The following is a 26,208-nucleotide window of genomic DNA, read 5'->3' as shown; positions in this document are numbered from 1 at the left end:
TAGAGCTTCAGGACTGAAGGATTGCATTTGTGACATATGTTGCTTGAGATAGGTTCCTTTTTTTTTTTTTAATTCTTAACTTGGATTTGTTAGATATGTGCAACAGAAATGAATAGGGTTCTTTGGTGATTTGTTCAAATGAGCAATTTATAAGAGTGTTCATTACTAGTTGTCTTTCTGTAGTGTTATCATTGGTGTATATTGTGTTAAAAAAAGAAGTTGCTCAGTTACTTGTTTTTTCTTTTAGATAGAATAGTAGTATATAGATTGAGCTTTTACTATTTGGTTCTACTATAATTCTTGGATTAAGAAGATTCAGCCTAGAGAGTGAAATAAATAGTTGTGAAGCCAGTAGATCAGGGATTGGTTTTTTTAGTCTTTGTTTCTTAAAGCATGAGTTTTATGAACTAGGCTAAAAACTTGTGGCATTATAATTTGTTAATGCTTTTAGATGATTAGATTAATGAGAGGACATTAAAAGGAGATTCTTACCTTAGGATCAGCTTACAGAAAAGAAGCAAACAAGGTATGAAACACTGGACTTTTTTCATGTTATATTTTCTTCAGGTTATTTTTTTAATCTTCACAAGAAATTATAGTATTAATAATGCTTCCTAATGTCATTGATGGTTGACAGTGAATCTTTTGCTCTTTATTTTACTTTGAGAAAAGGCCATGGTTAAGAAGTCTGTATGTAGATACAATGTATGTATTGAATAATAGACTGCTTTACTGGAGATAAATGGTACCTATTGATAGGAAAAGACATAGGAATGAGACAATATCACTAAAGCTACATTATAACACAGGAGTCATTAGAACCAAATGGTGTTGGTTATAACATATAGGGTAGCAATGAAACAGACAAACAAGGGAGAATCAGAGGCAGTGGAACTCAATAGCTCAGTATTCAATAAGCTAGAAAACATAAATTACTTAGGAAAGAATTCCCTTTTGACTAAAAATTACTGGGAAAAAGTGAACAATCAGACAGAAATTAGGCTTAGACTAACACCTTACTTTGTATTCCATAATACATTCTAAATGGATGCGTGACCTTGATATTTAAAATCATACCATAAAAAATTAGAAGACAAACCGAGCTCTGGATAGGAAAAATATTCTTATCCAAAAAAGGAATAGATAACTTTGAGTATATAAGATTATAAAGCTTTCTATACAAACAAAATGAATGGACCTAGGATAAAAAGGGAATCAATTAAATGAGAAAAATTTGAATCAGGTTCTCAGAACGAGATTTGTAAGCTATTAACTATATGAAAGAATGCTTCAAATTAACTAAAATAGAAATGTAAATTAAAATCTCAAAATTTTTTTCCTGGCATACAGCAGAATTGGAAAAGATGACAAAAGATTGGGGGTTAGTGCATTGTTGGTAGAATTATGAATCAGTAGCCCAATACTGGAAAGCAATTTGGAATTATGCAAATAAAATGACTAAAATGTTCACACCTTTTGATCCAGAGGTTACACTGCTACTGGATTTTTACAAACCCAGGGTGGTCATTGACAAGAAGAAAGACCAGGGCGGCCAGGTGGCGCAGTGAGTAAGAGCGCTGGCCCCAGAGTCAGGAGACCTGGTGTCGGTTCTGGCCTCAGATACTTCTCACACACACACACACACACACACACACACACACCGTGTAACCTTGAACAAGTTACTTAACCCTAGTTGCTTAAAAAAAAGAAGAAAGTCCAGTCTACAACAAAATTTTTAAAGTTGGTTGCCTTTTGTGTGTGATAGCAAAAAATTGGAAACAATAGAGACCCATCATTTGGAAAATGGCTAAACAAATTGTCTATCTGTGAGTTTTAGGAATATTACTGTCCTCTCAAACACTATATGCGGTGATGACAGCAGTGTAAATGGGAGGAACAGCAGCCACAAAAAAATCAAAAGTGAATGTTGAAAATTACAGACAACAAACAGAACTCCAAAGAAGAGACATGAAAAGATAAACACTCTCTCTCCCTCAGTTTTGTTGATTTCTTTTTATAATATTAGATAATATATTCTCTTCCCTCTCAAACAGTGGGGAGTAATAGAGTGGGGAATTTAGGTGATAGAAAAAACAAAAGATACCCATAAAAATATTTTACAAGAAAATGAACCATCTACGTACATAAATGTGTATCTAAAAGATCTTGGTGAAAAATTTCTAGCAGTCTTCAAGTACTAGTCCGTAGACTTTGTTTCCTTTTTTTTTTTCTGAATACATTAGTAATGATCCTGTAATTACACAAATTAATCCTTAAAACAATTTCTGTTGAGGAATGTGAGACTTTTACATTGCATTTTGTAACCCCATAGATTTTATTTTAACGTTTCAGTCCTGCCTCAGTACTGTTGTTTTAGTATCACAGTATTGTCTCCTTGTAATTCCCATCAACTCTCATTTCTTCTTTCTTCTTCCCTCAGAATATTGATGAACTCCCATAGTAACTAATATATGAAAATGTCTGGCTTCACATTTAGTTTTGCATTTGTTAAACTCATTGTTATCAACTGAATATGTTTTTCAGAAATGACCTTGCTTGTTTACTTTTGCTTTAGTCCACTTCTATTCTAAACTAAGAGGGAATTTAATATTGAAAGAAATAGCAATTGAAATTGAGGGTTATCCTGTAACTTTGGCAGTATCCTTATATTGCTCTGTGTATGGTAATTATTTTGGATCCTTTAATGCCAAGTTTCAGAGTTTCAGTAACTAGTCTGTACATTATTGATAACATCTGGCATAAGGACAGTCCCAAAAGTGGTATGCATCAGATATTTAAATCATACTAAAACAAGTAAAAAGCTAAAAGCCCATTTAGAGCTAATTTCTGAGATGGGGAGAGGAATGGTACTTCTTTTTATTGAAGAAGGATTTTGTATTGATTTCAACATTGCTGATAGATGGATAGCTTTTCTCTACCCCTCTTCTTAATATCTCTATCTAGATAACAAATTTCTGGCAGCTGTGATAGTAGATTATGTCCACTTAGGACTCTAAGTGGTTATAAGACACTGTCCTGCTACCTTATTTGCTCTTTTTAACAACCTTGTGATGTAAGCATGACAAGTATTGTCCCATTTTGTAAATGACTGATTTAGAGGGGCTAAATAGTTTCTCCTCTACCATGTATATTAGTGAACCCAAGCCTTCTCCAAAATTAGTAATTTTTCCACTACATCAAGCTGCCTTGTGAAACATCTTTGTATGAAGTGAGGAAAATATGTGATCTCTCCTAGAACTGTGTCCATTGGGAATTATTCAAATAAATAATTGTGGTGTCATTGGCCTTTTACTAACCCTGTTAGCAAATTAAATGGAATCGTTTTACCTTGAATCTAGAGTCTAATTAATAGTATATATTAGTTCTCCATTTCCTGAGTTTCAGGCCATTAGGAGCTTTAAGTCCAGTTGCTAACCTAGCCACACTAATTAATGACAGTGACACTGGGGCCAGGGAACATCGTGTAGCTTTTATAGGGAGGATGACTTGACAGAGTCCAGTGGAGGGAGTTCTGTTTTTGCCATCTTCCTTTCCCAGGTACTTAAGAACCTGTGATTTCTTTGTAAATAGGTGTCTTACTGCTCTGCAAAACAGTTCAAAAGCTCTTTCTGAAACTTTCAACAGGGTGAGAAATAAGGGAGGGGCATAAGATCTTCCCTGGAAAATGCATTTGCATATGCTGTATACATATTTTCCATTATTTTAATAAATATTTATATTTTAGAATATTAATAAAATCGTCCCTTGTAATTATAGATGGAGTCTGCACGCAAAGCATGGGAAAACTCACCAAATTTGAGAGAAAAAGGGTCACCAGCAACTTCCACAGCAGCTTCAATTGCAAGTGGAGGAAGCAGCAGTGTCAGTGTACCAAGCACTGGTAATTACAACTCCTTCTCAAGTGCATCGATGCCTCCTATTCCTGTTGCGTCCGTCACTCCTACAACATCATTATCAGGTAGAAGATTCTTGATTTTGTTTTCATCTAAATTTTTTCCCACATAATAGGGATGGGGGTTACTTCTGAAAACCTAAAGATAGTTGTTGCATTAACTGGCAGTACACTTGAGATATTTTTTGTCTATTTTATGTGAGTTGCATTGTGTGTATTTGTAGCGCCAGTGCAATATTCACAGTCACCAGCGGTGACTGAATATGTTGGCACAGCTCTGAATTGCAAAATATAACAGACTTTCTGTATAGAAGACAGAAGCAAAACATTTATTCTGACACCAGAAAGCCAAATCCCAACACCAGGAAACTGAATCCATCATAGCAGCAAAGAAGTTAATACCCCATAGCACAGCAGGGATCCACACCATCCTTTAACCTTCCTACAAACTCTCACAAGCCTAGCTCTCTCCTTGGCTTCATCCTCTCTGACCTCCAGCTTCTTCTGGGCCCGGATCCACCCTTCAGTAAACTCCTCCCAACACAGGCTTCATGTGATTGCATTCAGCCTATTAGGGGGCAGGGAAGATCTTCAAATTACCATTACAGTAGTTTAATGAAAATTTTATGAGTTAATATATTCCTGTGGTTAATAATTTTTCTGTCAAGGTCATCTTATCATAGAATACAATAAATGACAGCTCTATAAGACTTGTTTGGTCTCTGTGTCTATTTTAAGTTGGCCTAGGTGACTGACACTGGTAGACAATGTCTGATCCATGCCTTTTAATCATCTAGGATCAGTCAAAATGAGTAGAGTCCCTACATTAAACTTAGAAAAGTATTCTTACTGCATTTTGATGTGTATCCATTTGAAGCGTTGGAGGAGTATTTTGTTAAGTCAGAGGTAAAGGAATCACATATAGCTAATTGCCACCTGGCAAATGACCATTTAAACCATGGGACACATTCCTGTGCTCCCTCCTAGTTATCGAATCTAAAATTAACTAATTTCCTGCCATATATTTCTTTCATGTTTCAACTTGAAGTTTTATGATTCAGTTCATTTTTCAAGGACTTCTTCAGTGATAATGATATTCATGGGCAGTTGTCCCTGCGCCTCTGAAGTGTTTATTTCAGTGACAGGGATGAGACTGGAAGCCCCTTCAGTAGTGGCCACTTCTTGAAGGTTCATCACTGCCCAGATATTCTTTTCTTTGTGTTTTATTGAACCTTCCAAGTTCAGTTAAGAGTGTTGTTCTCCATTTCCTGTTGTTGGTCCATATGAAGGACGATGTGAAAAACCACTTTACCTTGATTTGTTACTGGATGACTTTGTTTTTAATGCTTTCCTCAAGTTTGTGTTTAACTGAGAGTTGTCATTGTAAAATGAATCCTTCATCCTTGTTTTCCCATTTCCCTCTCCCTGCCCTAGGAGCTGGTACATACACTACCTCTTCTTTGAGTACTAAATCTACAACCACCTCAGACCCTCCCAACATCTGCAAAGTGAAGCCTCAACCGCTGCAGACCAGCAGCCTGCCTTCTGCCAGTCATTTCTCTCAGCTGAGCTGCATGCCTTCCCTTATTGCCCAGCAGCAGCAGAGCCCACAAGTCTATGTGTCACAGTCCGCAGCAGGTAATATTTATAGGATTGAATTTAATCAGTAAAAGTGTCTAAGGTATTTATTTTCTTTTGAAAAAAAGGTTTATTCACTAAATGATGCCAGTTTTGTCAAATATCAAATTTTGTTTTAAATAGAGTCATACACGCATGCATGTTTTGTTTTCCCTTTATATTTTGTTTTTGTCAAGATACAAGTTTCTGGCAAATAACTCATGGTGGTGATTGTAATAAGCCATCCACTCATTTAGTTTCAATAAAGCAAGGAATTCAAGACTCTTAACAATAGTACCTAGTTACAGATGAATAACTTTTGGTATTCAAGTTTTATAAGCCACATGGAATATGATCATATGTATCATTTCTTAGTACATGGTTACATCATTTTAGAATAGAGTAGGGTTGAAAATCCAACTCTTGAAAGGCTTTAAAAACATTTTTCCAAAGATCTCTTATTAACCATGTTATCGAGGCTATCATGCTGTCTTATTGTTATAGCTGGAGTGTGTGTGTGTGTGTGTGTGGTGTCTTCAATGCCTGGTACATAGTAGGTATCTGATAAATATTTGTTGATTGATTTCTATCCTAAAAGGAGTAATTGTAGGTTCAGGCAACTTTTTTTTTTTTTTTGAATTTTGCCTTTTGTACTTCGTAATAAAAAATGAATTTGCAAAATTAGTTTTCATTATTTCTTATTTGGAATTAACTTCCAAAAACGTAGTAATTCTGTCTATATTTTTCCATCCCTAGCATCAAAAATAGTATTTTTATATAGCAGTCACTTAATAAATGCTTGATTGTTTAATTGCTTTAAGGACTTGGGGATACCTTTTTTAATATTAAACAGTATGGTACAAGTGAAAATTAGGCTGGGAGTCATGGAAATTGAAATCTAGTAGTCCTGGGTCTGTCGTAGCTTTTGTGACCTTCAGCAAATTTACTTGTCTGTATCTCCAGTTCCCCTCAACGATCAAATGAGAGTTAGAACCAGATAGTTTTTGAGGTCTTTTTTCAGCCCTGGCATTTTATAATTATGAAACTGTGTAGGAAAAAACCTCAAACTAATTATCTTATCCTTTTCCTGGGGACCTGCAGCACAGATTCCAGCTTTTTATATGGACACAAGTCACTTATTCAACACCCAACATGCGAGGTTGGCTCCAGCATCCTTGGCTCAGCAACAAGGATTTCAACCAGGACTTTCTCAGGTAGTTTGGAATACATTTTGAGAGGCATGTACACTTGTTTTATTTTGCCATGTCCTGTACTTGGTAGCTAGCATTTAGATATGTTGTTGTATCTGTTTTTTCTTATTGATTATAGTAGTCTTAGAATAAATATTTTACTTCATTGAATCCACGAACTTACTGATATCAGGACTCAGTATGAATGATCTATCCTCACCTCTTCCTGTGTTTCATACCTGTGTCTTCAAATAAATCTACCATAAACACCCACCCTCCTTTAGGTGTTTTTTAAAAAACATTCTGTGCATACCATTGTAGTCCTTGGGCTGGCTGCCTGTTAGCCCCTCAATGTTGCTGTATTTCTTCAAAATAAAAGTGCATTGAGTCAATTACCAAGTTTTTAGTATGTCTTGCTTGCTCACCTTGAAGGGTTTATGTTCAGAAGAGCAGTTGGTTGAAGTGCAAGTTTTAATTTAATGTTAAAACAGTTTTTTTTAGGATTACATCTGTATTTATAAAATTTTGTTCCATTTTTAAATGGAGATTTATAATCTTTTATAATTTGATAATTGCCAGGCATTTTTTTAATCTATTGCTGATTTGCATTATTTTTTCTTCTTGGTTTTTTAACTAAGCTGATTTTTTATTTCACGAAAGTTTTTGCTTTCCTGTTTCTATAGGTGTGGGGGGGGTGTGCATGTGAGCACACATACACTTGCATACATATAAGTATTTCTGTTTTATTGTAGCCCACTTCAGTTCAACAGATTCCAATTCCTATCTATGCACCTCTGCAAGGACAACATCAAGCCCAGTTGAGTTTGGGGGCAGGGCCTGCTGTTTCACAAGCTCAGGAATTATTCAATTCTCCCCTGCAACCATATAGGTAAATGTTTTAAATGACTTTAAAAATGTTAAACTTAATTCTGCCAACTTCCTATCGGCAACAACTAATACACTTGATTAATTCACATTTCAAGAGTGTTTTCAGGTTTACACAATGTTGTCCTTAAAACAGCCGTGTGAAGTAGGCAGTTAGATGGGGAAGATGAGGCTCATTTCTGCCACAGTAGTGTCAGTGCCGAGATTTGAATCTATGCTTCCTAACTCCCATGGTTGTCATTCTTTCTATTATGTAATGCCCCCTGTTCTTTCAGCTGTTAATCTTTACACTTAATGGACCACAGGCTTTGGTTTTCTAGAAGATTTATGCATATTGGATAATGTAGTGTCCTATGTGGGAATGAAAAAGTTATACCATTATATCAGGTAGATAAAGGTCTCATTTATAATTCCTTTTATCAACTTTTAATCTTTTGGTTAAATATGTACCATTAGTGTTGTCATTACTGATCATAGGTTTAAACTTCTCAGTCTGACATTTCAGGGTCACAGTTTTAGGCAGTGTTCTCCATGTAAATGTACTTCATGACTATATTGATTTGACTAACTTTTTATTAACTTAGTTCAATTCAGCTGTAGTTTAAGCATACCTAGTATACATAAGAAAGGTTCTGTGCTCTGGGGTTGGAAATACAAAGAAAAAAATTACAACAATCCCTGCAGGACATAGTGTCCACTTAGATGAGTAAAATAAGAAATGGGAAGATAAACAATACCTGGGTGTCAAAGGAAGACTAGGAAGGCTTCATGAAGTGGCAGAGTTTCTTCAGTTAAAAGAAAATTAGTGACAGTCCTTTTGTAATCTCACTGGGTCATTACATAAGAAAATATATAAAAATTTGAGATATTAGAAGCAATATTTTTTATTTATTTTAAATTTTTTTTTCTTTTTGGAGGGCAGTTAGGGTTAAGTGACTTGCCCAAGATCACATGGCTAGTTTTTTGTATTAAGTTTCTGAGGTCGGATTTGAACTCAGGTCCTCCTGACTCCAGGGCCAGTGCTCTATTCACTGCACCACCTAGCCACCTCTAGAAGCAATATTAAACCCAGAACAATCATGTCAATTTGCATTTGCCATCTTTGGCTTGAGTGTTATGGTTAAACCCTAAAGTTGTATCATAACTTTTTTTCTTGCCTTTGAAGATCATTGTTGTTCTCAAGATTGTTTGCATTCCATTTTTATCTGGTATTTTTTAAGGCAGTTGATTTTTCTCATTCCTCTATAGGACATTAGTATCTCTACAACCTCTATAATTTTTGTTAAAATAAAAAATGACAGACATTTAAGTTAAAGGAAAAGATGGCTTGTTTTTGGCATGGCTAGGCAGCACAGTGAGTAAAGCTTCGCCCCCAGAATCAGGAGGATCTGAGTTTGGTTCCGGCCTCAGACACTTAACACCCACACCAAAAAACTAGCCATGTAACCTTGGGCAAGTTACTTAACCGCAATTGCCCTCCAAAAGGCCAAAAAAAAAAAAAAGAAAAGAAAAGATTGCTTGTTTTTTTATTTTTGTGGGTTTTTTTTTTCTCCAGTCCACATAGGTTCTATTTGTATATGGGTGGGACTCACTTCAATGTTTCCATTTAATTCCTGTTTTATATTTGGGCAACTAAAACTAATGAAGTATTTTTAATTCTGTGACTATATTGTAGCTAAATTTGTTCTTTCAGTCCAATGTTGTCTTCCTCTTCTTTCTCATAGCTGATCTTAGGAAGTAGATTGACTTTACAGTGTTAAATTTAGATCTTTGTGTTTCGTTTCCTACTTACCTTAGATGAAATGTCTGTTCTCCATTTCCCACTTTTTTTAATCATTGTGACAATCATTTGAGATAGTAACCCATGCAGGTAAAAAGAAGAAACAATACTAATGCAAACATTTTCTCTCCAATACTGTTATAGGTCTCAGCAAGCCTTTATGCAAAGCAGTCTGTCTCAGCCATCACCAGTGGTTCTTTCTGGCACAACCTTACACAATTTTCCAGCAGTACAACACCAAGAACTTGCGAAGGCCCAATCAGGCATTGCTTTTCAACAAACTTCTAATGCTCAACCCATTCCTATATTGTATGAGCATCAGCTAGGCCAAGCATCAGGAATAGGAGGTTCCCAGTTGATTGACACACATCTGCTTCAGGTAAGAGAGTGTGTTCAATATCATCTCTTGAACACTAAAAATCAAGCATTTATTCATCATTCACTGTGTGTCAGACACTGTTCTTTGCACTGGGGGTACAAAGAAAAACATTTCCTTAAGGAGCTCACAGTCTTAATGGGGAAACAAAATGACAACAACAGTATACAAACAAGATATATACCATATGATAATCAATAGAAGATACTAGCCTTAAGGAAGAATTTTGTAGAAGATGGGGATTTTAGCTGGGACTTGGGGGAAAAAAGGGAGGGCAGAGATGAGGAGAAAGAGAATTCCATAGCAAACAACTAAATGAAAATGGGCAGTCTTTTGAGAAGAACATTTAGGAGGCCAATGTTACTGGTGAGTAGAGTGTAAGTGAGGAGAAGGGGAAAAGGAGTAAAAAGACTCAAAAGGGACCAGGTTTCAAAGGACTTTGAAAGCCAGGCTTTTAAATCTTCTGATTTTATATTTAATCTGAGAGGTAATAGGGATCCACTGAAATTGATTGAATAGTTGAGGATGGTAGCATGGTCAGACCCACATTTTTAGAAGATCTGGAATGAGAAGAGACCTAAGGTGATGAGATAAACCAGAAGGCTATTGCAGTAGCCTAGGCATGAGGTGATAGAGGCTTGCACCAGTCTGGTAGCAGCATAAAGAAGAGAGAAGGGAAGGTAGAATCTGCAGGACTTGGTAATAAATTGGATAGGGTGCCGAGAAAGAGTTGTGGAATCAAGGTTGATGCCTACGTTGTGAGGATGGGTGATGCCTTAGTAATAGTGACAAGGCATTGGCAGGACACCCATCATAGTAGATGTTACCTGGATGAAGGTAGAAGAGACTGTAAAGTGGTCATACAGGTAGGAAGAGAGCAAAGAAAGAATTTATCACAAACACCTAAAGGAAAGAATATAAAGGTGAAGAGGATCATCAGTGTCAGAGGCTATGGAGAGGTTAAGAAGAACAAGGATTGAGAAAAGCGGTTAGATTTGGCAATTAAAAGATCGTTGGTAACTTGGAGAAAGCAGTTTTCAGTTGATTGATGAGGTTGGAAACCAGACTGCAGAGAGGTAAGAGGAGAGGAAGTAGGGGTATGAGGTATCAGTTGTAGAAGGCTCTCAAGGAATTCAGGCATGAAGGGGAACAAAGGCATAACTAGTGGGGATGAACAGTTCAAGTGAGAGGGTTTTAGCTTTAAATATGGGGGAGAGATAGACATGTTTGTATGAAGGAGGGAAGCAGCCAGTAACCTGGGAGAGGTTGCAGATAAGTGAAAAGAGCAGGAATGCTGGAGGAGGGGTGGTCTCGGATCACTTGGGCTAGATATCTGGAAGGACAAGGACCTTCATGTGACACAAGGTGAATGTGCTCAGCAATCCTCTCTTTGTGTTGTTGTTTTTTATAAGACAAGGGTTTAAAATCATATTTATATCACCTTTTTACAATTTCCTTCCCTAATTTATTAAACTCTCCTTCCAGGCCAGAGCAAGTCTCACCCAGGCTTCAAATCTTTATTCCGGACAAGTCCAACAGCCTGGTCAGAGCAGTTTCTATAATACTGCTCAGTCACCCAGTGCTCTCCAGCAGGTAAACTATGGCATGGTAAATTTCCTCAATCTTCTTTTTATTTATTTTTTTCTTTTAATTTTATGTGTAAAAATAGGTTTAAAATACTAGACCATGGTATAGTGTGGGTAGAGAGGTTCCCATGGAGCAGGAAGACATGGGCAGGTAGGTCACATCCCCTCTCAGTTTCAGGCAGCTTTCTGCTGCTCTGGTAGAGGAGATGTTGGCCTACAGTAGCAGAGTGAGACTTTTCCTGTGCTGACACAATGATGGCTGTAATCCTTATCAGTCCCTATCCTGACTTATTAAACATAAAAACTGTCATAGGGCCAGGGCAGGGGTGTGGAGCCGAGACAGAAGAGTACTGTGGTGTATGGTAGAACTGTGTCTCATAGGTTTGGTCAAATGTAAAATTAAGTGCATTAGGCAAGTACTTGGTGATTGAAGTGGGAACAGAATGCCCCAAAATCAAACTTATGGAGAGAACAATGGAGGCGTACACCCCAGTGTACAGTTTTTAAAGTGAGCATACTGAAATAAAAATATTTTGTAAAACTCTAATTCTCTGGCATTGCTTATTAAATTAGCTTCCTTTTTAGAAGACAGGGCAGTTAGGTGGTACAGTGGATAGAGCACCAAGCCTGGAGTCAGGAGGTCTCCTCTTTCTGAGTTCAAATCTGAACTCAGGTACTTATTATTAAGTCAGTTTATCCTGCTTGCCTCCATTTCCTCATCTGTAAAATGAGCTGGAGAAGGAAGTGGCAAACCACTCCCAATATCTTTGCCAGGAGAACCCCAAATGGGGTCACAGAGTCAGACACAGCCGAACTGCAACATTTAGGGGATATTGTTCATAAATACTTTTCTTGTCCCTCACATTAAATTCCATTTAGAAACAAAGGATTTTTATCCTCTGAAAATGAAATAGAAGATATGCTTGACAATTCTCATTGTTCTTGATAATGTTTTATTAAGTTCTAATGCTTTTACAAAGTTAAGATGAAATGCCTGTTCAGAAATCCTTGTATTGTAAAGCCAAACATTGCAGCAAAAGGTTGCTGCTCATTTAGATCTTAATATTTTATCATCTTGTTTTGTTCCTGAAAATAATTTCACTTTTTGTATTTGCCTTCACCCTGTGATCATTGTGAATGGCTCAACTCTGTGGCTTTTCCCTTCCTTCACAAATACTTGTGACCTCATTAACTTGCTACTTTACTTTTAGGTTCTTAAGATTTTTCAGTAGAGATGGGGCAAGCGTACAGTTACACAGTTGATCGCATTCATGAAATTTCTTACATTTGAGAAACTTGAAGCACTTTGCAAATACTGCCAGCTGGCTAGCACTTTATTACCAAATATAGCCACTTCATTTAGTTTCAGAAGGGACATGAGGAAATAAAGATCTACATGACCTGTTCATGGTCAACTCAGAAGAAATCTGTATTTCTGAGCCCACCATTTAGTGAAATCTAGTCAGTAGTTATTGTTTGAATAGAAGATAAGTGAATTGAAAAAAAGTTACGTGGGTTAATGGTGTAGGTTGGGAACGATATGAAACGTAAGCACATTGTTGATTTGTCTCTTCTTTTTTCTCTATCCTTCCCCAGGTAACTGTACCTTTGCCAGCTTCACAGCTTTCCTTGCCTAACTTTGGATCTACTGGACAACCGTTAATTGCTTTACCCCAGACATTGCAGCCCCCATTACAGCATACCCCCCCACAGGCTCAGGCCCAAGGCCTGAGTAGACCCACACAAGTAAACCAGCCTTTCAGAGGATTAATTCCTGCAGGAACTCAGCATAGCATGATCGCAGCCACTGGAAAGGTTAGTGAAGAGAATACTTGATACTGTTGCTAGATGCCTGAAAGCTGAATCTATCTAGTTAACTCTAGTTCTACATCTATCTTCTACACAACACACAGTGTAACTTTCTCATTTTGTGGATCTGCCTCTATGCAAGTAATTCTTAATTAGCATTTTTAAAGCTTTTTTGTTTAAAGAAACATAGGACGCCTAGCAACTACTTGTCATGTAAAATTGCTTTTCATATGTCCATTATGCCATCATCTTTCTTCCTCCATTACCAGTTAATCAGGTTTTGATGTTATGATTAAATTTTCTGGGATGAATTCATGAATGAGTAGAGCATTCGATTTGGACAGACTTTGATAGGTACAAATCTGAACTTATAATTCTGTTGTGTGAAGCCACCATAAAGAAGTTTTGTATGTCATCCTTTTGTTACTTTTAGAGGGATTAACCTGTTAGGTAATGATTCAAAGAATTTCACAACTACTCTTTATTTATTTTAAGTTTTTTTTGCTTTTGGGGGTGGTGGTGGAAGGCAGGGCACTTTGGATTAAGTGACTTGCCCAAGGTCACATAGCTAGTGTGTCAAGTGTCTGAGGCTGGATTTGAACTCAGGTCCTTTTGATTTCAGGGCCAGTGCTCTGTTCACTCCGCCACCTAGTCACCCCAATTTTACAACTCTTAAAGGAACCTTTGGCTGTGTGGAAAGAAGGATTTTTTTTTTTTATTCAAGGGGCTGTGTGACCAAATTACTTCACCTCTCAATCAGATCTTGTAAAATGAGGAAATTAGTCTAAGTAGGCTCTAATATCCATTCCAGGCCTCAGTCTCTTTTCTTATAATAGAACTTTGAATAAACATCACATGCAGACCTTGGAATTTGTTAAAATCAGTTTCATTCTTGTCTTGTTATCCAGATGTCAGAAATGGATTTGAAAGCTTTTGGAAGTGGCATTGATGTCAAGCCAGGCACTCCTCCAATTGGTGGTAGAAGCACCACACCAACATCCAGTCCTTTCCGGTAAATATGAAACCTAATCATTCCCTCCACCTCCCTCAGCACTAATTATCATCTAGTATTTTGTATTCATCATTAAGTTGAAATGCAATCTGTTACATTGTATTAAAGATATAAGTGGCTATAGAAAAATTTTAGATATTACAGCTTAATATCTTTAATGCTCTGTTCTACTTGAAAAAGATACTGAAAGTAAAATTTTTCCTGGATTCATTAAATTGACTGATTCAAAAATAAGTTCTTCACTGTATAATTATAAGAACCAGGTTTGACTCTGGAGAAGACTTCAGAAAAATTAGCATTTTCTCCCTTCATTGCAAAGGTTGGTGTTTCTGGATCAAGAGTGTTTCTTATATGTAGACATAGTTGATAAATGGGTTGTTTTTTAAATTGAACTGCTTTTTCTTGTCTCTTTGTTAGAAGGAATTGCTTAATGATTGTGATAGAGAGGGGTATATTTGAAAACAAATGTGATTCTATTATTTTTATGTTGCTTAAGATTAAAGACATAGTGAAAATAAACCTGATAAAAATTTGGCCACAAAATTTTGAACCATTAACTTTTTTTTTCCTTTTTTTGGAGGTGGGGAAGAAGGCAGGGCAATCAAGTGACTTTCACAAAGTCACACAGCTGCTAAATGTTAAGTGTGTGAGGCTGAATTTGAACTCAGGTCCTCCTTATTGTCTTGGGCCATGAAGCAGTTAAATGACTTGCCCATAGGTGTCAGAGCCAAGGACAGTCTTGTCTCTGGCCCCAGAATAGACTGTTCAGTATGCTAAACTGCTAAGCCAGTTCACTTTGATCTTCACACCTCTGGGTTTCAAATACCATCATCCCATCCAATGGCTCCTTGGTAACAAAAATGTGTGCGGAAGTCTGTTACAGTTTTTGCATTAAAAAGTGATCTCATAATGGAACCATAATGTTTGTGGCAACAAGACTGCTCTGGGCATGAGTCTCACCACATCCTGTGTGGTCCTGCATGTGTTGTTGTTTTAACTCTTCTGGTCTTCAGTTTCATCATCTCTAAAATGGGAAAGGTGATACACTGCCAGCCTTACAGGGAAGTTATGAACCCAAAATGTGTTCTATAAATGGGTTATTAATGTTGTAGGGTTATATATGCCTAGAGAAGATGCTAACTACTGGTGACTTCTTCCCAAGGGCCAGTTCCACAAGTCCCAACAGCCAGTCCAGCAAAATGAACAGCATCGTCTACCAGAAGCAGTTCCAGTCCGCAGCTGCAACTGTGAGAATGACGCAACCATTCCCTACGCAGTTTGCACCCCAGGTGGGCAGACATGGACAAGAGTGTTTCCTTCCACATTCTCGGACTTCTTAATCCTACCTTGTGTTAAAATAGTTCCTTCTCTTAACAGTGACGTTTTATGTAAATGCCAGTTTAGATTTTACTGTTGGCAGTTGTCTGTTCCTAAAAAGAAGGGTTAAAAGCAACTGGGAAAGCCAAGTCCTTGAAAATTCCCCACACAGCTCTGACAGTATATTTGCCTGTATGTTGCCTTGGGGAAAAGATGAGTCTAAAAAGAAGGGTCCCAGTGCTAGGGGTTTTCTGAGGTAAATTTACAGGTTTACGCCTGAAGATACTTGAATGTCTTATATATACAGCTTGGTTGTCCTGCAGTATAACTTTCTTGGCAGGACAAAGCAAAGCTAAATTCTTCCCAAGTAGATTTGACTTCTGAGAAAGGATGCATGATCCCTAGAGGTGAAGAGCGCTTCCCCTTGTTTTTATATTGCATTCCATCTAGGTGTATGCTACACGCCTCTCTTTTCTAAAAATGTCCTCATTTATACTAGGATCACTATTTTTTCCCCTCTTCAGAATTTGCAGCTGAGATGATAGAGACAAGTAATATACCATAGTGTGACCTTGGCTCAAGTTTTCTGGGCTAGACTCTTCAGGCATTGACATGTTTCATCTTGGCCCCTGTTAATGAAACCCTACAGCCCACACATTTCCTTTCAGTGGCACAGTGGGCATTAACTAGATTTACCCTGGGATAAGCCAACTTGTGATCTAGTTGGCAATTTTTTTTTTAACAGTTCAATGTGTTATGTTTTGTTTTTTTCACTCAGATCCTCTCTCAGCCTAACCCGGTCCCTCCATTGGTAAGAGCCCCACATACTAACACCTTCCCAGCACCTGTTCAGAGGCCACCAATGGCACTGGCCAGTCACATGCCTCCTCCGATGACCACAGGCCTCATGAGCCACCCTCGTTTGCCACATGTGGCCAGGGGTCCTTGTGGATCACTATCTGGAGTCAGAGGTAATCAGGCCCAGGCTACGTTGAAGGCTGAACAAGATATGAAGGTTAGTACAGTGTTAACAGCTGATAGGGCAAGATTGTGTCTCTTGAACCATGTCTTAAGATGCCTCGGGACCCTTAACACAAATCCAGGCATTTGTTGTCTTAGTGAATTTATCCAGAACTAGCTGCTTCCCCTCCCCCCCTTTTTTTTCCTTCCATTGCAATTGCAATTGGTAACAAACCAGCATTTTTATATCTCTGGCCAACTAAATTGCTAATGAAATAAATTGAGGGAGATCTGAGTTTAGCCTTGAGGCGCAGCTATATCTTTTGAAAGAAGAACAGAAAACTAATCAGAGGTTACTAAAAAAAAAAAATCCCCCTACTCCCCATTGAATTAACGATATTATTGATGTCCTTTCAAAATTCCATTTGGATAAAATATTGTTTCTTATTAACTTTCTCCCCTCCCTTCAGAGGGATACAACTTTTCTGTGTTAAACTGTTCCTATGCGCTCCTATACCTGTTTCCTCTCCATCTCTCTCAACACAAATACATATATACATACATACATGCGTGTGCACACACAAAATGTCTTGTCAAAGGGTCAAGTTACTTTAGGTAAAGAGAGTTTGGAAAGCACTTTGGGATCCTTCCAGATGAAATCCATTGTAAAAAGACAAGATTTCCTAATAGAACAATGCCTAGGAGTCTGTGTGGGGACAATTTAGGGTTGTAACATTATGTTATTGGTATGGTACCTCTGCAGGCAACAGAATCCTATTTTATTATCTCCAATGTCCTTAGACTTGGCTTTAGGGATCTAAGAAATCCTACCATTGCTCTCCCTGGGAGGTCTGGCAAGAAGAGATGTTAACATTTTTTTTTTTTAAGGAAGTAAAATCATCCATTTTGATGTTTTCCTTTGATGACGATATGTTATATTGAGTCTCACTTCCTAGGAATTGTCTTAAATGTTGAGTTCTCTGAGTTTAAGATTTCTGAAAGTTTGTCATCTATTGTATTTCTGAAAAAGTAAATTAAAAGCCCCCTAAAAAGCAAAAACAGTTCTGATTTGAATCACATATCTTTTTTGTAAGGCTAACTTGCTTTTAAAAATAATAATATGAATAAGAATTCCCAAAATTTGAGCATAGACATAAAAAGCCCTTCTTAACATTGTTTTCTGCTGCTAGCTGCTCAATTCACTTTGATTACTTCCCTTTAATGAACATTAGAATAAATGTGCACAATCTCTTTTTGGTAGTATGAGACTTTTGTGCAAATTGCTTTCAGGATGTTGGATGGTAGGTGTTTTTTAACTTATTGTATGGTAGTTTTCATGATATATATATAAAACCAACCTGTATTGGTTTTATGTGGTTCGTTGGTGTAATTTTGGATCAACGTAAGTATGTTCTTTGGGCTACATTGCCAATGAGATTAAATTATCTGTTCTGTCACCCCAGTAATGCAGTAGAAATTATCAGAATCTAGTGGTTAAATATCTATCTCTGAATGCTGTTCCCTTTTATAAGAGTGGTGGGAAAAGGACGGACTCAGTGCCAAGACACTTGATTCTAGGTGTTGTTGGGAAAGCTGCAGTGTCAGTGTTTCCTTGTAGTCTAGTTTACTGATAACTAGACGTTTTGAGTTCTCATATGTGCCTTCAGGTTTTTGGTGCAGTTCTTGTAGGAATAAGAAAATTTCTTTTTTTTTTTTTTTTTTTTTTTTTTAGACATGATCCTACAAGACGGTACTTGACACTGGATGTGGGTGACGGTTGTACTTGGTCTGGTCTTTGTGTGTCTTATTGACAACTTTCACAGTGTTGCTGCCTTTTCAGCCTAGTTGTTTCTCCTCTTTTAAGGCGAAGCAGAGAGCAGAGGTTCTTCAGTCCACGCAGCGGTTCTTCTCCGAACAACAGCAGAGCAAACAGATAGGAGGCAAGGCCCAGAAAGTGGACAGTGATTCAAACAAAACTCCTGAAACTCTGACTGACCCCCCTGGAGTTTGTCAGGACAGAGTAGAGGACAAGCCTCCCCCTACACCCTCCACAGCCTCCAAACCTGTTAGAACCGGACCAATCAAACCCCAGGCGATCAAAACTGAAGAAACCAAATCCTAAAGGCTGTGGTTTATAGTTGGGGGTGGGAAAGGGGGGGCTGGGCGGGGTTCAGGGAGGGTTGGAGAACGAGTTCAGCTAATGCCAGCAAGATTCCATAGCTGGGGGAAGGGAGAGGGTAAAATGGTCACTCTGACATTCTCCTGTCAGGCTCAGGAGGACACACAGGGACATAAGAAGCTATTGACAGTGTTGCACAGACAGCTGCAGTACCAGGGAAAGCTTGGGACTCTGTAGACCAGCAGCTGCTCTGTATAACCCAGCTAGAGGTCGGTCTGCACTGATGGCAATGTATTTTTATAGTCAGGATGGAGATGCCCATGTATGAACAAATAGGCCTATGTACATCTAATGCAGAATCTTCACAGTTACCTGCCACAGCAGAAGCATAAAGACAAGATAGCACAGCAGAGTCAGGATATGACTTGAGCAGCATGTTCCCAGCTCCTGAGCAGAGTTGATCTTACTGCTCCTTTATGTTCCTTGGCTGCCATTTCCGTTTTTATAGGCTCCGTGCGTGAGAGCTGCAGATGCATCGATGGTGCTGGACATAGTAGCCTTATTTTTTATTATGACAGCTTGCTGTTTTGTAACATGGAAGTTGAGTTAAATGAACACAATCAAAGGACAGTAACTGATCTTCTCCCTTCCCTTGACCTGTAAACAGATGGATGAATATTCATGTCAGCATCCTTTAAATTTTTTTTTTCCAGATGGCCAGTGTTTGGCTACTACTTCCGTTTGAAATGATGCTATATTTAAATTGTGGCCTAAAGTGTGAAGTACTACTTGGCATCCTCTTCCTTCCTTGAAAGCATCCGCTCCCTCGACATGGCAGGCTTGTTGCATTAATAAGTCAAACAAGTCCTTCTTGGTTTTCTAAACGGTTTTCAGCTAATATTCATGTAGAGCAACAAGCACTTAGACCTGTGCGGCTAGTTAATGGAAATCCTATCTAAGGAGGTACATTTCTGTATCAGAGCTGTGTCACACTACCCTTCCTGCCCACTCTGTGCTGGGAAAGTAGAATCAAGTCAAATAATGCCTTTTTAATTGTATCCTCTAGTATTATAGCTGTAGGACAGTACTGTATTATACTTCTGTGAATGTAAAATATCCTGTACCTGCTTATGATACGTAGTAGTGACCGTGCTATACCAGAGCTGTTTTTAATGATGTTATTCTAGATAGACTTTTGTTTTTTCCAGATGATGATTGAGAAGCTAATAAAAGGCGCCAGGTACCACATCAGTAACAGAATGCTGTTTTTCTGGGATTTTTAAAAACAAAAAACTTCTTTGTGGGGGGAGGGGGCTGTTTTCAGGGGTTTTTGTTTTGTTTTTGTTTTGGAAACAGTGAGCTGAAAGTCTAATGTGTATAATTTTGTTCAATGACTGCAGAACCTGGAAAGGCTGTTGCTGCTATTGATGCCTAGCAAATTGCTATTGGTTATCTTTTTATATAAATATATATATATATAATTTGAATTTTTGGAAACTTTAGCTGTGATGTCAGCTTTGGAAAAAGTATCCCACTTGTACTGTGTTGAGTTGGCATTGTACAGAAATTAACAGCCATATTGGTCTAGAAACGTTAAACTTAATTTTTTTTTTCCATTTGTACAGGGGTAACACACTGTATTAAATATGTAAGGTCTTATTTACATGGGTTTGATTACAGAAACTAATAAAATATTCTCTAAATAATGTATCCTGTAGCTTTCTAATCCTTTCCTAGAAGGTACAGCAAATGGCATGTCAAATAAGAACAGTGACAACCGAAGATGTCAGCCGGCAGAAGAATAATCAGAAGGGAAAGGCCACCACTCATTGCATCCTACAAAGTCAGCACATTTTCGTGGAGCACCTGCTCTGAGCAAAGCACCATGGCAGGAGTGGGTGGGTGGGGATCCAAACAAATCTTGTACAACAGTAATTGACTTCACAAAACAATCTCAAAAAAAGATTTAGTGGGGCATGTACAGGTAGCCAGATTTGCTCTCCCAGGATTGCCCTAATGTGGTTGCCAGTTGGAATATTGTGGTTGTGTTATAAAAACGTGATAAAGTGATAGGCTCTTGGATTATTATACTGAGGTCCCTGTTCTTAGTGTGATTGTGCTTTATCTAAGTCAATATGTTTGATTCTTCAGTCAAGCAAATTTGGGGAAGAGACACATGGAAAGAAGCCTGAATTCCTTGGATTTTTATAGAGTTTTATACTTTTCAAAGGAACTCACATAAATTCTTTGGATCCTGAATGCTTCTTTGGATACTTATTTTTAACCAAAAGTGGGAGAGGGAGGGGGAAAAAAAACACGAACATAACCTACATACAGGGGTTCCTTCGTTAATTCCTTGATTTGTCTGAGGTCACACCACCAGATGAGGGGGGGAGCCAGGATTTGGTCTCTAGATTAGCCCTCGGGTAATTTGGGGAATAGATTTTAATAGTTGTCAAGATTATCTAAGTACCACCTCTTTTCAGAAGAATTAAAAGGGAATGTCCTTTATTTCAGATATTTCTGAATAAGGTGTACATGTTTTAGCATAAATGAATTCTAAACTGGAATTGGGTGAGGGAAAGAGATCCCTTTCTTTATCTTGGTCCTGGAGAGACAGTGTATTTTATAAACTATTCTGAAATCAGAATAGTGGCTCTACTCATTACCCAGTTGATGACCTTGGGTAAGGTTACAACCTCCCCAGACTCAATCTTTTCATCTGTAAAATTTCTATTTCTAGAAAATGATAGGATTAAAAAATGTGATGAAAATGTTAGGCTAAATTAAGGTCCTTTCAGCTCTAAATCTTATCTGCCTTTCTATCACGTATCCACTAAGTATCCCTGCCTACCCCTGCTCTTAGTTGTGGATTCCTTGTAAAGGAAAAAGGAACAAAATCAAGCATCTCCTCTGCTAGACACTGTTCTCAGTGCTCTACAAATGTGTGATCCTCACAATACCCCCTGTGAGGTGGGTGCTGTTATCCCCATTTTACAGTGGAGGAAAATGAGGCATGTTAAGTGACTTGCCAGCCTCATCCTTTGGGTCTTCCTTATGCCAAGCCCAGCATTGTACCCACTGCATCATTCATCTGCCTCTAACTTCCTTTCTAGGAGCATGGTAATGATTTGCAAGTCAGGACAGAAGGGGGGAAAAGGTATTTAATCCCCTGCCATGGACTTGAACAGTGTTATCTTAGTCATCATGATTCTTCAAAGGAGAACATGCCCCATCAGTTTTAAGAAAGAACCCTTGAGGGAAACCCTACCTACCCTATTGAGTTCTGTTGTCTTTGCTGATATGTATATGTGAACTATTCCATGTAAGACCGGTGTTGGAGCAGATTAAGCTTAATCTTGGTGACTAATTCATGTCTAAATTTATCATGGGCTTGCATGTTTCCCAACTGACCAGCAGAGGTTACTCATGTACCACATCAATTGATAGAATCAAGCAAAACTTAAAGCAAAGTGTTTTGTACTTTCCAAGTACACATTCCATTTTGAGAAGACATCACATAGAGGATAGAAAGCTGGCCTTGCCACTAGCAAGACCTGGGTTCGAATTGTGTTTTGGACATATACTAGCTGTGTGACCATGATCAAGTGACAGTTTTACAGTATCCTGTACCTTATATATAAGTTACAGCTTTAGGTCGGGTGCTTTTATAGGGATTTCCCACATTGTAAATTCATCATAACCATTAAGATCACAGATTTGGACCAAAAAAATAATTCCCTTTTTAGGCCTGTTATATACTTCATTGTCTTACTGAAGTGACCTTGAAGACTGTGCCACCAGAATGGGTTCTGGTAGATCCTAAAGTTCTTTGATGAACATTTGTCAGCCAAGGACCAGCCTAGGTAAGTCAAAGAGGCTTACCACCATGTTCGTGATAGACTGATGTGGCCAAGGCAGCCATCAAAACCCACCTACAAATTATTAGAGGAGTGAAATCAGTGATAGAAGCACCCACGCCATTTAATAAGTACATCCTGTGTCGTAGCCATAAAGTCACCTGGGAGCTAGGAAGCAGGTGCTAGTCCCTATAGTGTGAGTGAGGGGGAAATAACAGTTTTAAGTGACTTGCCATGTTACTCAAAGAAAAAGGACCAGGACTAGAACCAAGACTCAACACCTAGTCCAGCGCCACTGGAGCATCTGCTAACAAACAAACCAAGCGGGTTATGGTGAGCCAAACGAGCTGAAAATGCCTGAACGAGGAATGATTAGCGAGGTGCCTAGCAAGTGCGAGCTTAAATGTTGATTGGTAACTGAGCTAGATTTCCCCCTTCTCCTCCGCAACCCTCACATTGACCCTACCACCTGTCATTTGGGATTTCAAACAGAACTGAAAATTCAGATAAACTGTCTGGAGTTTGCATGTATTCAGACAAAGATCCATTTAGTAAAATAGCACTAATAGGTTATATATCTTTGAAAAGCCCCTCTGTTATTTAACCTGTATCCACGGAATAATTTCTAGTTCTTGGATTTGGACAAGACCTCACAATTTCAGAGCTGGATAACTTAGGACCTCACAATTTCAGAGCTGGATAACTTAGGTAGGCTTTGTGTTTATGGCCTTTTGAGTCATGGGTTTATTTTCCTATACATAGAACTAGTTGCTGCAGTCAGGACAGTAAGAACCAACAGAGTTCCTGCTCTGTAACAGGCACTGTGCTAAAGAGCTGGTGATGCAAAGAAAGGCAAAAACAAAAGAAAAATCAGCCCCTGCTATTTGATAAGGCATTTTGTAGAAGGTAGGAGCTTAACTGTAAGCCAAGAAAGCTGGGAGGCATAGATGAGGGACATTGTTCCAGGCACCCAGTGAAAATCTATAGATTTGAGAGATGGGAGACAGCAAGGAAAACCAGTATTGCTGAATGGGAGATGTGACGAGAGGAAAGTGTTAAGACTAGAAAGAGAGGGAGGGGCTAGGTTACGAAAGAGGCAAAGGATTTCTATTTGATCCTGGAGGTCATGGGGAGCCACTAGAGTTTATTGAAAGGACAGAGTGACACGGTCAGACCTGTGCTTTTGGAGGATAAGTTTGACAACTGAGGATAGGATATGATGTTACAGGGAGACCAATCAGGAGGTTATTGTAGGAGTCCAGGAATGAGGTGATGAGGGTGTGTACCAGACTAGTGTCAGTGAAAGAAGAGAAGACAAATACTAGAGATCCTTTGAAGATGGATGTGCCAGGACTTGGCAACTGATTGAATGATAGGGTGAGAGAATGAAGAGTAGAGAATAACACGTAGGTTCTGAACCTGGATGAATTGAAGGATAGTCGTACCTTAGTAATAAGGAAATGAAGAAGGGAAGGTTTGGGAAAAATTATAACTAGTTCAGTTTTGGATATGTTAAAGATGTATACAGGACACAGTTTGAGATGTATAATGGACAATTGGAGAGAGGTTAGGCTAGTGAATAAGTAGATCTGAGAATCATCAGCATAGAGAAGATAATTGTTGATCATTGAATTGGAGCTGATGAGATCACCAAGCAAAATAGTATAGAAGAGAGCTCAGGATAAAGTCTTGGGGGCAATCTGGATGACTATCCAACAAAAGTTTAGAAGTGGTCAAACAGATAGGGGAAAAACCAGGAGAGAGCAATGTCACAAAAAACTAGAGAGGAGAATATCAAAAAGAAGCGATTGACTGCCAAAGGCTGCCGTGAAGCCACGAAGGATAGGGATTGAGAAAAGCCTGTTAGACTTGGCCATTACGGGATCATTGTTAGCTTTGGAGAGTTGTTTTGGTTGAATGATGAGGTCATAAATCACTGCAAAATGTTAGAGAGGAGAAGGCATCCCTTGTTAGGTGGCCTTTCTTCAAGGAGTTTAGCCACTAGAGGGAGAAGAGATGCAGCTAGCAAGGACTTTTTTTTTTTTTTTTTAAGATGGGGGAAACGGTAATGCTGGTAAGTAGTGAAGAAGCAGCCAGGAAACAGATTGAAATGAAATGAGAGTAGGGATGATGGCAGTCTCCTGGAGAAGACAGGGTGGAATGGGCTCACTTGGGCATGTAAAGGGGTTTGCTTTGACAAGAAGGGCCACCTCTTCAAGTGAAGGAGTAGATAGCAGAAGACAGCTAGGGAATATTGAGATGAAGAGAAGGCAAGATAAGAACTTGACACATGACTTTTTTTTTTTTCAGGAAAAGAGAAGGCAAGGTTCTTAGGAAAGAGGGTAAAGGATAGCATGGCAGTTTGGGGTTTCTTTTGGGGGTGGGGATGGAAAAGATGCTGTCGGGAGTAGGACAGTGAACCATTTAGGGACTTTTAGGATTGTGGTGACCCAGCACACTGACATAGAATAACAGGTAACTTCTTAGGTCGCCTAGTCCATTTTACATTTGAGGAAAATAGGGCTCAATGATCAAGCTAGGCAGAAGGCATACTGAAGATTTAAAAATGCATTTTTAACTATGCTTTGGTCTTATTTCTGCCACCAACTAGTGGTTTGAGCTTGGGCAAATTGCTTCCTCTATGTGGGTTTAATTTTCCTCATCAACCAAATGAGAGAATTGGGCCAGATGACTTCAAAGGCCCCTTTTGGCTCTAAGAGGCTATGATATCTAAAGGTTCAGTTGCTGTTTGCTGAAGTGGTACCACCCTTCAAGAATCCTCTTCCAAGCCCCCTCAACGTTAGGACTTTCCTCCATCATTACCTCCAGCTTTTCTCCTATTAACTTCTTTGCACATAATTGTCTCCATTCAACTGCAAGCTCCTTAAGAACAGGGACTGGTTTTTGCCCTTCTTTATATCCCCAGAGTTTAGCGCAATGGGAATGGGGAATATTGGAGGTGCTGTTAGAAGTTAGGCAGACTGGTGCGTGATGGCGGGAGCTATGAATCAGTACAATCGTTTTGAAAGCAATTTGGAATTAGGTAAATAAAGTAACTAAGATGTCCATACCCTTTGAGCCAGAGATTCCATTATGAGGCTCATATCAAGGGAATCATGGATAACAAGAAAGTCCCCATTTAAACCAAAATACAGAAACCTCCTTTTTTGTGACCAAAAAATGAGGTGGAAACAAAGGAGATGCCCATCAATTGGTAAATGGCTAAATAATGAACCTAATGGAATTTTACTGAACTCTAAAAAATGACAAATGTGGTAGAGAGAACAATGAGGTGACAAAGTGGATAGAGTGCTAGACCTGGAGTTAAGAAGACCTGAGTGCAAATCCAGCCTCAGACCCTTTTCTTAGCTGAATGACCCTGGATACTCTAAGTACCAGGCCTGGGGTCAGGCAAATTCATCTTACTTAGTTCAAATCTGGCTTCAAACTGGTCCTAGCTGTGTGACCCTGGACAAGTCACTTAACCTTGTTTGCCTCAGTTTCCTCATTTGTAAAATGACCTAGAGAAGGAAATGGCAAACCCCTCCAGTATCTCTTCCAAGAAAACCCCAAATGGAGTCATGAAGAATCAGACACAAATGAAAAATGACAAAAAGGCAACAACAAAGTAGGGATAGTAATAGCGCCTACCTCCCCAGGTTGTTGGGATGATCTAGTATTTGTAAAGTGCTTTTTAAACCTTAAAGAGCTCTATAAATGCTAGCATGGGAAGCTCAACAGAAATTGATGCAGTGCAAAGTAAACAGTCAAGCAAATGGTGAGT

At 38.5% G+C, this 26,208-nt stretch overlaps 1 protein-coding gene across 10 annotated transcripts in view; it reads left to right on the top strand.

Moving 5' to 3' along the window:
- Positions 1-20,274, top strand: part of PRRC2C (proline rich coiled-coil 2C) — a 99,193-nt gene extending 78,919 nt beyond the window's left edge. For 7 of the 10 annotated variants that reach the window (XM_069065595.1, XM_069065596.1, XM_069065588.1 and 4 more), the window contains 11 exons: positions 3,778-3,979; positions 5,348-5,551; positions 6,632-6,744; positions 7,473-7,609; positions 9,530-9,764; positions 11,247-11,369; positions 12,944-13,162; positions 14,065-14,168; positions 15,331-15,457; positions 16,264-16,500; positions 18,310-20,274. In XM_069065595.1, the coding sequence (XP_068921696.1) occupies positions 3,778-3,979; positions 5,348-5,551; positions 6,632-6,744; positions 7,473-7,609; positions 9,530-9,764; positions 11,247-11,369; positions 12,944-13,162; positions 14,065-14,168; positions 15,331-15,457; positions 16,264-16,500; positions 18,310-18,567 (1,959 nt within the window). In that variant the 3' untranslated portion in view covers positions 18,568-20,274. The remainder of the gene's footprint in view (positions 1-3,777; positions 3,980-5,347; positions 5,552-6,631; positions 6,745-7,472; positions 7,610-9,529; positions 9,765-11,246; positions 11,370-12,943; positions 13,163-14,064; positions 14,169-15,330; positions 15,458-16,263; positions 16,501-18,309) is intronic. The other 3 variants (XM_069065594.1, XM_069065598.1, XM_069065597.1) reach the window with 3 other exon arrangements.
- The last annotated feature ends 5,934 nt before the right edge of the window (positions 20,275-26,208 follow it).

Source organism: Petaurus breviceps, unplaced genomic scaffold, assembly GCF_028583685.1.
Source record: "Petaurus breviceps papuanus isolate PSGF00001 unplaced genomic scaffold, PetGlider_PUasm1.0 90692, whole genome shotgun sequence".
In the NCBI taxonomy this organism is placed as follows: Eukaryota; Metazoa; Chordata; class Mammalia; order Diprotodontia; family Petauridae; genus Petaurus; species Petaurus breviceps.
The sequence above is the reverse complement of the archived record's forward strand: the minus strand, read 5'-3'. Positions and strand labels throughout refer to the sequence as shown.